General features: G+C 42.4%; 1 protein-coding gene across 1 annotated transcript in view; it reads right to left on the bottom strand.

Moving 5' to 3' along the window:
• LOC108791716 (annexin A1-like) overlaps positions 1-3,033 on the bottom strand; it is a 26,156-nt gene extending 23,123 nt beyond the window's left edge. The window contains exon 1 of the mRNA XM_018562276.1: positions 2,968-3,033. Coding sequence (XP_018417778.1) covers positions 2,968-3,033 — 66 coding nt within the window. The remainder of the gene's footprint in view (positions 1-2,967) is intronic.
• Between the last annotated feature and the right edge of the window lie 9,661 nt (positions 3,034-12,694).

A 12,694-nucleotide genomic window follows, 5' to 3' on the forward strand; every position in this document is an offset into this window, starting at 1 on the left:
CACCCCCACAGTGTGATTGAACGCGTGGCAAGACTTTGCCAGCGTTCCGTTCCACTGAAAACGCAAAAAATAGGGCTTGCCACACGTTCGATCGCACTGTGGGGGGGGTGGGGGGGTGGAAGCGGTGCCGTTGAATTCAATGCACCGCCACAACCACTCTCTCCCCAAAACGCGGGGAGAAGTTTCTTAGCGATCATGGTGCGTTCCAGTAGCTACCGCCCTGGAACGCACACACTTTCGGTGTGAACAAGCCCTAAGAGTGGATCTCCATTATACTCCGCACTCCTTTACCATGCACATTTTACAACCCATTCATAAAATGCAGTGGTGTGGAGCCAGAAGTAGCCGATGATGCTCCTTGATTGGATGAGTGCTGGCCATGTGACTAACAGGTTATGTGACTGGACTCTCCTGCCTGCTTTTTCCTCCTCATATTTATTCATCGGACTCCTGAAACCATGCAGTCCAAAGCACATTTGTAAAGCATGCTGCTGTTCTTTTTAAATGTGCTGTTTTTTTAAGCAGCAGTATTGTTGCCTTTTGTGAGGATGCAGATTCATTATGCACTCAGCTTAAAATAAGACCTGTGCCCAGATGATGCAGACTAAAGTATTACATATTAGGAACAAGCAGTCCAAGCAGACTAAAACAAGTCTGTATTTATCTCTATAAGCATTGTTAATAAATTTGTTTTTGAAGTTCGCATCACAGGCATTAAAATCCAACCCTCCCCTATTACTTTCTCTTGCACCAGAATCTTGGCAGTCTGCCAGCCAGCACTCTATTGCAAGCCATCAGTGGGTGTTTCTAAGCTGTCAGCAACTGACTTAAACAGTCTGTTGGGAACTTTAATGGAGAACTATGGGGTTAAGTCTTTTCCCCGTAGTTCTCCTTAGGGTAACAGGAGGACACAAACTAGCGTCCTCCCGTCACCCTAGGCTCAGTATACTGCAAGCTGTAGCTCCGTTCCGCCAGTCAGCGCTGGCGGATCGGAGCGGGGAGGGGGGGAATCCAGTCCCTCCCCTGTCACGGCAGAGAGCCGTGACAGGATCAAGAGGTGAGCGAATGCCGGTATGTGTTCGCTTACCTCCCGATCTACTGAGCCGACCTGTGACAGTCTCATTGTCACAGGTCGGCTAGAACTATGAGGTGAGTGAAAAGCACTCACCTCATAGTTCTCCTTTAAGAATGAATATCTTCTCAATAAAACAGTCAGTGAGGTCAGGGATGGTTTTAAAGTTCCTTTACTGTGTTACAAATATGTAAATAGTTTAATGCCCATAGTTTGGGCACAAGTGCACTTTAACTTACCATTACCTGGGACACAAAGGTTAGCAGATCTTGCTTCTGCATAATAAAATCAAATAAGGCAAGCACAAGGGATTTCCACATCACAGAAAACAGCTAGCTTTGAGCTTCTGCTTTGACTGAAACTTCAAACCGAGCCATCTGCTGATGAGCCACTGCGATGACTTCAGTTTTGTGTTTCAACCTGCACTGTTGATCTTTGTAAACCGGCTTCTTTACCACAGGCAGGTAAGTGATTGAAGAAAAAGGTGTGATTAAAGAAAAAAGGAGCCAAGAGCTGCACCTACATAATGCCTGCATGCAATGTTCCATATTTTCTTGACTACAAAATATGTGTTTTTTTACAATTTTTTCATAAATAAAATAGGGAACAATACGCTGTCATTAGCACACACACGCAGGTTTACAAAATCTGGTGCTGCAAAACCCATCGCAACACATCTTCACAATAGACATGTAAACCAGCAAAAAAAAAAAAAAGTTTCATTTAGGATTCTGCTCTCCTTTGTGTTTCGGGTCTGAACACCATTTTGTTATTCGGATCTTTTGGAATTTTGTTTTAGTTTCGGACGAGGTTTTGTGATTGGCCAGTAAACAGTCATGTGACCAATTGAGGTTCCTTTTGAACTAAATTAAGATACAAAATTTCGTTAGAAAAACATTGGGATTCGTTTGCATTCAGCCTCATTGGAATTTAGACATTTGGCTGCATCCAAATGTCCAAATTCAAGAAATTTCGTCCGAATTTACATTTGGAAAGAGGCGTAAATTTACGTCTACTTCACATGGATTCCATGTGTGTGTTATGGGAGGAGTGTGTGACGATTATGGGGTTCGAGTCTGATTAAAAATAGCATTCTCTTGTCACCCAGTTAAGAGCAAATGCAGGCCTTCATTTAGTCATTTGCCAGGCCTTCCATGTCAGAGATTTGCTTATTTGGCATGTGATATTTATTGCCCCGGGGCACAAGAGAGAGTCACAAATAACCTTTAAACCTTTCCCCCCCCCCGTACTGACGGCCGATCGTTACTATCAGCACCCCCCCGTACTGAATATTACCTCCCAATCCCTGACATAGTAGTGAGCAGTGTCAAATTCTCTGCAACAGGAGGAGGGGGTTCCAGCATCTGTCTGACCCGCATCTAGTGTAAATGGGCCCCTTAGACTCAAGAGTACCATGGTGCAGTTTGCACCTATGCAGGATGTGCTTACTTGTGCCTGTTCAGAGTAAAGTATCACTGTAGATTTTATATTTAAATTGTCGTGACCTTTTTATATTTTTTTAATGTTATAGGGGCCAATCCCCCAATGGCCTATGATACCCCGGGAATACTGAATATGTTCAACTGTAAAAGCTCACTACACTTCTAAGCAAAACTTGAGCAGCTCTAAACAGCCAATTGCCTATAGGAGTCAGGAGTTTGAACCCTCCTTCTAAAAGGGTTATTTTGGCTTTCTCCGGAAGAACTAGGGACAAAAGGTTCTACGATGGAGTTTTTTTTTTTTTTTTTCTTCTCTTTCTGCTGAAATAAAATGTATGTGCCAGGAATAATGTTCTTTTTGATAGCGTGCATTTTAAACTACTACATTGTATACTACTACATATGTGGTTTTATGTAAATTCATATTTGGTAATTTCAGTAACATTAAATACATACAGTGGCTTGCTCAGAATGGCCCTCCAAAAAGTTGGCTTGACGCAGGAACTCGCAAATAAAAGACATCGTAACTTCAGCGTCTGTAGAAACAAAAAAGTAATGCACTTTTATACTGGGCAAAATTACAGGATTGTCTTTAATATGATGTTTAGAGAGAAGCATGAGATAAATAGCTAAAGAATCAGTTGAGATACATACAGAGGAACGGTTTTAGCTGCCAAAGATCTATTCAGCAACTCTAGCGATTCACTACTCTACCACACTACATAGCCAGGAATATGGCTTCTCCATTTCTTGCTCCATCTTTACAGTTTCTTGTGTCACTTGTGCTCATTACACAGAGATGAAGGGATTAATTTACTAAAAGCAAATAGGCTTTGCAAGGTAAATTGCACTATGCTGGGGATGTTTTCCATTGGTTTAGTAAATGTGGTAAAGGTAAACTTTGCAAAGAATACCCAATCATGTGTGAGGGGAAAAAAAAAAGGGGAGTCGGGGGCTCTAAACAGACCCCTTAGATTTCCATTTTAGAATAGGAAAATGGATTGAGAACAGAGTCCTCAATCTCTTTTTCTGCAGCCCCTGTTATAAATGAACAGGAATCCTCTATACTGTGTTCCTGTTCATTCATGACTTGTGGATATAGTATGTTTACCATGTACACAAAATTGAGTGAACAGGAAGATCACATCCCATTCATTCATAATTGGGGACGCAGTTAACATACCATGTCCACAATTATTTACAGGCAAGCAGTCTGCGATCACTGATCACTGAGTGCTTGTACCTGCTCTCCATCCTGACACATTCACAGGAGGCTGAGCGAGCAGTGTGGGGAGGAGAGCTTGATCTCCTCTGACAGTCGACTCCTCCCCCGCACTGCCTGCCTTCTGTGACAGCTGATCGCTGTCTCTGCCCCCTCATCGCCGCTCTCCTGATCCGTCAAAGGAGGCTGAGTGGAGACAGAGACAGCCAAGCCTCTTGTGACAGCACTCACAGCTGTCTATGTCCACACACTGCTCTCCTGATCGGTCACAGGAGGCTAAGCAGGGCGGGGAGGAGAGATTTGGGCCGCTCAATGCACTCTCCTCCCCCACACCGCTTGGCCTCCTGTGACGTTTCTCTCCTCCCCGCTGGACACTGCACTGCATCAGAGGACACAGAGCAGTGCCCAGTGGGGAGGAGAGAAACCAGGGATGCACCACTATTTCGGCCTAAAGATGGCACTTTTGGCATTTTGCCAAAAGTGCTATTTTAGGCCAATATGTTTCGGCGGCCGAAATTTCAGTGCATCCCTAGTTATAACCCTCCCTTACTCTATCCAAAACTAAAAAAAGGTTTTGGTTCCAGTTCTACTTTAAATCATTCTGGTAAAAACGGAATTGTTGGAAATTGTATAGTTTGTTCCCAACCCCTTTTACTGTGGCTTTTGCTGGACAGCTTTGGCCACATGCAAATGTGGAAATAAAATAAACGATATATGGAGTGAAGAAAAGGATAACAGAGGGGATATTATTGCATACAGTTATCAATATCCAAATATTATATCAATAGTAAGAGCCACCCAGGGTATATGTAATTAATGATGTGAAATGTCCTGATGTAGGATCATGGGACATGAATCTGAATGAATAAATCCCTGGCCATGTTTTAAAACTATATCTTTTTCCAAGGAGTTTTATTAAAAAAAAAAAAAAAAAACCTCATATGGATGTTTCCTTGAGAACTGGCCCAGGTCATACAAAAAAATAAAAAAAATGGAGACATAGAAGATGGGGTATAGACCTGTAATAGACTGAAGAAAATGCAGTTGTACAAGTTCTATAATGTGATCTTTGATTTTTAAGCACATTTTGATACCTAAACACGTTTGAAGTAGGAACAAGAGTTGCATAGAAATGAGCAATTCTTAAAAAAAGTGATATTTCTACAAAAAATGTTTTTCCCAGATGTTACTTGGCATTAGTGCATATTTGTAGAAAAGATTACACTGAGGATTTTTTCCCCAGATACCCGTCTAAAAAAAAGCCAAATCAAATTCTGCTGCAGCACTTCCTGCTCCAGGAATAACTTAAATGCCATAATAAGGATCCCCGTTTGATCCATTAACACTGTAACTTATACAATTTTATGCAGTATAGTCAGATTTCTGTCATTCACAATTAGCAGCTTTGTGGTATGGTTTCCTTAGACTGCAATGGTAGGCTGCTATGCTATGCATGGGTGGGAACTTTCTGAATTAACCAGGAAATGCACTGTGCTTTCACAGGTGAGAGGAGGCAGAGAAATATACAGGACGAGGGAAGGGGGCAGAAGGGTGGGGCCTTGAAGAGTGGCAGCGAGGTGCCACCTGGGACACTCTACGGGTTCCGACACCCAGCACTAAGACACCGATGTTTACCGCATTCCGATGGGCGGGCATCACAGCCAACAATGCTAGCCGTCAGATTTGTCCATAGTGTTTACAGCGCATGCGTGGGAATAACGATCAGATAGTTACCGCAGTAGTAAAATTTGATAGCGTATACAGTGCAATAACCATGGACAAATCTGATGACGGCTCATATTAAAGTCTGATTGTTAAGCCTGCACATGTGCTGTAAACACCATGAACAAATCTGATGGCTACCAATGTTAGCTGTGACGTCGGCCTATAGGAATGCGGTTTACATGCGCAGTAAGCCGCTTTTTATTGACACAGGTAATCGCGCTTCACCAGGAGTGATGACATTGGCTGATCACGACACATGACATCACTGAGAGCTGTGCCAGCTGTTGGGAGTCTCCACAAAACATGCAAGTGCTTTTTCCTGTTTTACCACTGCCACTAGTGCAAGTGGGGGGAAGGTTAGCAATACCATTGAGCAGTGCAAGAGGAAAAGGGTTTAATTAACCCTTGACCACCAATGCCAGGGGATATTTCTCGCGTCCGCTGGAACCAATGTTTGACATCTTCTCACTTGGCCACCAGATGGCCTTGTCCCAGCATTGGGAAAAGCAGTGGGCAGGAGGAGGACAAAAAAAGGCTCCCTCAGTGTTGTTGGATGCCACTGCCTCCAGCAGGATTTCTCTAAGGCCTGGAGACCAGCTATGCCACCAGAGGGGCAAGATGTATGCGTCTTAAGTATATGCAGTCAGTGTCAGTGCCTGTGGGTGGCAGCCAGGTGCACCATCAGTGGTATTGTAGAAAAGGTAGGAGCCAGGTGCACACACCTTTCCATAGACACAGTCACCTATTCACTTATCCACCATTCCAGTGACACTGACAATCCATCTGCTGGCACTAAGTATCACTGGAATGTTGGAGCGGTGACTGTCTATGGAAAGGTGTGTCCACCTGGCTCCCACCTATCTCCCATACCACTGACGGCACCTGGCTGCATACAAGCATACTGTGATAAGTTTGGGGAATATAGCACAATGGTAAGCGCTAAGTGACCACTCCTGAAGGCGACTTTAACATAAAGGACAGTCTTTATTCATCAAAAGTTCAATAGTCCATGAACGTCACAACATAACTTGCTTTTCTTCAGCATAAACGAAGCATAACAGTTCATTGGACTCTCATTAACACATCATGTTTTGGTCTCAGCGACATCTGGCTGTCCCATACACTCCCAGTGTTATAGTCCCAGGACTTTCCCTGGATATACCGTCCACAGCAGCTTCCCTCAGCTCCAAGACTTCTGGTATTCACCCTCGCGGGTCACTGTCCCTCTGTGTCCCCGACAGGGATCTCAGGGTCACCAACCCTCTGGACCTCTCCAGCCTTCCTGGCTGTGTCCCTTGTGCTCACGCATGCAGAAGAGTCTGCCTGTCGTCGTGTTCCTCTTGCACACCCACAACTCTCCTCTAAAGCACTGGGCTGGCTTCCTAATAAGGCTGCTCTCAGCCACCTGATCAGCCCAACCTGGCCACTGGCAACACCTGGCCCCAGGACTGGAGATCCCATCCCACTATAGTCTGGAAAACCTGGAAGGAATTGAACAGCCTGTTCCTCCTCTCCAAAAGGTATTCACATTGTGGAACCTCTCAGCCCCTCTGGCTGAGAGTCCTGGGCGCCAAAGTTGCCATACTACACCGTGGCATTGCCATGCACTGCCACAATACATAAAACGATAAAAAAGGTGCTACGAATAATACTTGTGGACAAATGCTGCATTCTTTTCCCTTGTGAGTGGCATATGCTCTAAACGTATTCATGCCAGTACTAAAGCCAGCTGTAGCTAAAATATTTTTAGTTCTGCTATAGAAATGACTCATTTCCTGTTATTTTCAAAGCTTATTCGAAGATGATTAAAAAGATATGTGCAGCATTAATAGATCACTAGCCTAAAGCGGATTTAACATCCGATATCTTTTCTCGTAGAAGTGCATGCATGCCAAGTACTGTGAAAGTGTAACACTTCTCGGTATGCACCAATTCTCAGAGATCACAACACTCCCCGTAGCATTGCCTTTTTCTGCTCTTCCCTCATAGAAGGACAAAACCATCTTTGCTCAAGTAACAGTGGATCAGGGTTCAGTTCCTGAACTGGGATGCTGCCTCAGGAGATGGCATAATCATCGTGGTGCCTGTGCAGTACTTGGTGTTCACAAATGGCGAAAACAGCTTAGTTTCTCTAGTCCCTCACATTGTTACTACAAACTTACAGTCTGATCACTAGGGGAGAAGAGATTGAGGAAATGCTACTTCCTAACTGCAGCAGACTGATGACATCTCAACCGAAGGCAAAAATCACTGGACTAGAGCACAAGGACTGATTTTTAATGATAAAGGTAAAAACTGTTTCTATATATCGTGACACTTCAGGAAATGTATGCAGTTTTGTAACATTACTTAGAAGTCCTCTTTAAAATTACCAGTCATTTTGTATATTTGTTATCAGAGTGAAATGTCATTCTTGGAATTGTGTACAGGGAAGATTTTCCCTTGTTAGTTGCACTACACGAATTGCTAGAGAGTTGTAAAGTTTTAAAGGGACCTAAACAAAAGCAGAAAGGCTGAAATGATATCTAGAACACTATATACAGTAAACTCACCCATTTAAGCAACCGGCACTCTCAAGCAACCAAAAAAAACTAACAAATTTGAGGACATATGTGCGCAATTTTCTTTGCAGTTGCTTGATAGACATGGAGGACACAAAAAAAAAATTTTTAGTAACTAAATTTATTAAAAGGGACTATGGAAATTCTGTTTACATCTTGCTGCCGGCCGATTGCTAGATTCCACGGTTGGAAGCACAACGTAAACAATGGGGAACAAAAGCCAACCTGCAACAGGCCATTTCAAATTGCAATAGCCAATATCAGGCTGGCTATTGAGCCCGTCCACTGAGCAGAGGAGGGGATGCGAGAGAGAACCTTCCTTCTCTAGCCAGCAGATGAATGGGGTAGGGCTGCTTCAGAGTTACTATTAACTCTCAAGCATCCAGAAGCTACAGTTATCCAGCACCTACCAATCCCCGTGGGTGCCTGATATCGAAGTTTACTGTATAGTGTTAAAAACAAAAAACTATACAATGCATTTAAATTGATGAGTTACTGAGGGGTAAAAGGTGTCTACCAGCTCAGAAAACTGTAATTAGTTCAAAAATGCTAAATGGACGTAAAAATCTACCTTCCTGACATGCCATGTTTGAAAACAGCAGGTCTGTGCAAGTGGGATTTATGCCTAACGAACTTGTAGGTACAGAGCCTCTGGTGCTTTAATGTAATGTTGTAATAAGTGTGGCAAGTCAAACCGAGCAAATAAAACTGTATAAGCAGAATTCCACATCAAAACAATCCATGGGTTTAGAGATAAAGACACCTGCATGTATATTCTATCCTTCTCTTTTTCTAAAAGTGGAGTTTGGCCTTACCCATCCTGCCTTCTGAAATACCCTGTTGACTCGGAACAATTTCGTGTGATACATATCCCCACAGAGATTTGGCAACTTTTACGTTTTTCTGCAGCCCCGAAAGGCCAGATCTACTCCTTCTACACTATGCTACATAAGAAACGGTTTATGAAATTACCTTCTATGCTCAAGTGGGAGGAGGACCTGGGTGAATCCTTCTTGGAGGCCTGGTCCTCAGCCTGCAAGGCGAATGTCCCCAGTTCCAAGTGTGTCACCCACTGGGAGATCTGTCTTAAAATAATGCCAAGATGGAACTTTATCCCCTAAGATTTACCTGACGCACTCCCCCCTTTGTTGGAGAGATTGCGGCTCTGAGGGCAACATTATACATGTATTCTGGACCTGTAAGAGTATTAAAAGCTATTGGGGCATTATTTTCCGCTACCTATGGTTATCCATACATCTTTGTCAAAAACACATTCCCATTTGTAATAACAGGTTTCAGACCGCTCCCCTGCCTACTACAATACATCTGAACACTCATTGTTGCTGAACCCAGAATTACTATTGTTCTTGTAGAGGATTCTAATTTGCGTGACCATGATAACTGATGTTGTTACCATTCTACTAAGGCTCATGCACTCTAAACTAGCATTCTTGTGGCTAGTTGGGGTACATCTAAAACACAGCACTTCTAGTTTAACCTTGAGACTACATTCACACCATCTCCAGTGCATTCTACCATGGTTAGCTGCTGGAACGCACTGGATCGCATATTGTCCAGGTCCTTGCGTTCTGGGGTGGGAGGTCGTACAGTACAAGCACTTATTTTGCAATCGCACTGGACCAGAATGCAGGCATTTCTGTGCCATGCATTCTGGTGTGGATGACCACACTGCGGGCAGGGGAAGTGGCTGCAGTGCCAATGACTTGAATGCACCGCCACGCCCCCTCCTGCCCCAGAACGCAGGGAGCTGGACAGTATGCGATCCAGCTGGTAACAGTGCTGGAGCACCCTGGAGATGATGTGAACGTAGCCTAAACCCACACATTACCCCCAGGTGTGAGTACCACCCAATGGCCATTTTGCAAAAGCATCTCACTGAGGTGCAGTGTTTTCTTAGGGTAAGGTTAATGCAACAGCAGAACAGGCTTTGAAACCCTTTGCCATCACACATAATTGTATTTTTTGCCCAAACCTCTAAGTGTCTATCCATACCCAAAGTGAAAAAAAAGCCATGTTATGGCTTACATGACTTGACTACCTTATATGGTTAAAAAGTATTACAAAAAAAAAAGAAGAAGAAGTCTCAAAATAATAATTTCTACTGATGTCTGAGTAAAACCCTTGGTAACACCATACATCACCGCAAAGAATGCCTCTGCATGCATGATTTACATTTAGAATGCCACACCCATGTGGATATTGTCGTTTGTTAATGTGTCCATGGTTTCAGACCTTTTGAGATCCACACCTATCAACCAAGCAGTTTTAAAGTGACACTAAAATCAGGAGTTAAACTTTAAAAATGTAATCAAGTACCCCAACTATTTAAAATAAAAAAAGTAGCCAAGTTGTGCATCTCTCAGCTGTAGATCCTCAAATCATCTCTGAATTCATACAGACACTGTCCTTCCTTCTGGAGGGTGGCTTCTTTTGTCCCCATGGTCCCTGTGTGTTTTGTAAAGTACCCAAGCTGGCTTCCGTGATGAACTACAATCTCGTGTTTAGATTGAAAGTTCACGGGAGCGAGCTTAGAGCGGTGGCTACTTTACAACACACACAGGGACCATGGGGAACAAAAGTAGCCACCCTCCAGAAGGAAGGACAGTGTCAGCACCAATTCAGAGATGATTTGAGGATCTACAGCCGAGTGATACACAAATAAGTTAAATTTTTTGTTAATAGTTTTTGTACTTGAAAGCATTTTTCAGGTTTATCTTCTGAGTTTAGTGTCATTTTAAGTAATGTGCTAGGTGGCAGTCTTTTAGGCATATTGCTATAGAAATAAAGTTTTTTTTTTTTTTAAGATCCGTTTTAGTAGAGTGATTTGTAAAACGGTAATACAAAAACAAACCTGTTGTGAAAAGCTTTTTTCTAATAGCATTTCTGTACTGTGAAATATCCTTGGTTAACCAAATAATAGCAAACAGACTATAGAGAAGGAATTGATATTTTTTTAAATGCTGTCCAACTCCTAAAACCCTTTTTTCTAAATAGTTTCCCAAGTTCAGTAGATGGGCGTGTTAGATCTGCATGACTCACTCTAGGACTTGTATTTCCAGTATGTTTCCATGGCACGAAACCACAGGGGGAAAAAAAAAAGTTCTGCCAGTTTTATAAACGGTCTTAATAGTTTTATACATCTTATATACTTTGATATGCGTATGACATTTAAGTTTAGGAAACAGTACATTACTAATAGATTTTAATGCCAGATATACATTTTTGTTTACAAGGCAACACAAAACTTCAAAGCACTGCTGAAATGTTACAAATACAGATGGTGCAAAGTTAGAACAGAAGAAGTAGAAGTAAAATGTCATTATATTGTTACTTACTGGATACGAGGGCTGGCTGCAGATCTCTGTCAAGAAGTGCTAAGGAAAAGAATGCAGCCCTGGGCTTGTGATTCTAGAAGGACGGACAAGAAAAAAAAAAAGCCACACCTAGCAACACAAGGATATTTTCTCCAGCTCTCCGATTGGCTGTTCGTTTGTGAAGACAACACCTACAACTCCCAGAGAAGTACATGCCATGTTTCACTCAGATTATTAAAATCTTTTTTCCAAGCTGCTAACCAACATTTTAATGTGTATACCTTTTAATAGATTAATTGTACTCTTTTCCTTACCGAGCCCTGTAAAACTATGGAAGTGGAACAAAGGTACAATGATACATCTTTATAGGACTCGTTCACACTACATGCATTGGGCTTTATTTGTTCAAGTGACACTAAACTCGAAGGTGTTAAATCTTAAAAATACATTCAACTACCTGAACTATTAACAAAAATGTATCTTATCTGTGTGCATCTCAGCTGTAGAGCCCAAAATCATCTCTGAATTGGTGCCGACACTGTCCTTCCTTCAGGAGGGTGGCTACTTTTGTTCCCCATTGTCCCTGTGCATTGTAAAGTAGCCACCACTCCAAGCTCACTCCCATGATGGACTGCAATCTCCCATTCAGTTTACTAATTTGCATTGAGATTGTAGTCCAACATGAGAGAAAACATCATGCGCTCCGCCTCAAAGACGGCAGGGTGCATGCACAGAACATGCCAGCAGGTGATGTGGCCACCACAAGTTCTACTGTTTAAATGTGCGACTTCGGCGGTTTGTTGCCTCAGAATCGGAAACAGCATAATTATTTCATTTCAAGCAAAGGAAAAAACAGTTCCAAATTGCCCTGGATCAACTAGCAGCACAATCTCTCCCCAGGTGCTGAACAATGAGGCTCACTGCTACCTCCACATTAAAGTTCAGCCACACACTGTCAATCTTCACCAAAATCAAAGATTTATTCATAGGCACCATAACTCATTGCGATATTCGTTTCACCATTACAACTTTATCATAGAGGTAAATTTGTTTTTTCAAAAGTCTATTTAAATATTAGCCGACAGCTCCTACATACAGGTGCAAGTCAAATTGTTCTCGTCGTCCAACCCTCAATTAACCCCTGCAGTGCCAGCTAAAAATCTATGAATTTTAAAACATTAGTATATTATAGCATTGAGAAATTTTAGCAAGAGAAATTTGCGCAAGCAAATGGGAAAAGAAAATGCAATGATCAAAAAAAAATAAGGATTCAGTGTAGATTTTGAACATTGTATTTTTGTTTAGCCAGTCTAAAAACCATACACATTCCAATCCATTCA

The sequence above is a fragment of the Nanorana parkeri genome, unplaced genomic scaffold (assembly GCF_000935625.1).
Source record: "Nanorana parkeri isolate BGI_ZX_2015 unplaced genomic scaffold, ASM93562v1 scaffold569, whole genome shotgun sequence".
Classification (NCBI taxonomy): Eukaryota; Metazoa; Chordata; class Amphibia; order Anura; family Dicroglossidae; genus Nanorana; species Nanorana parkeri.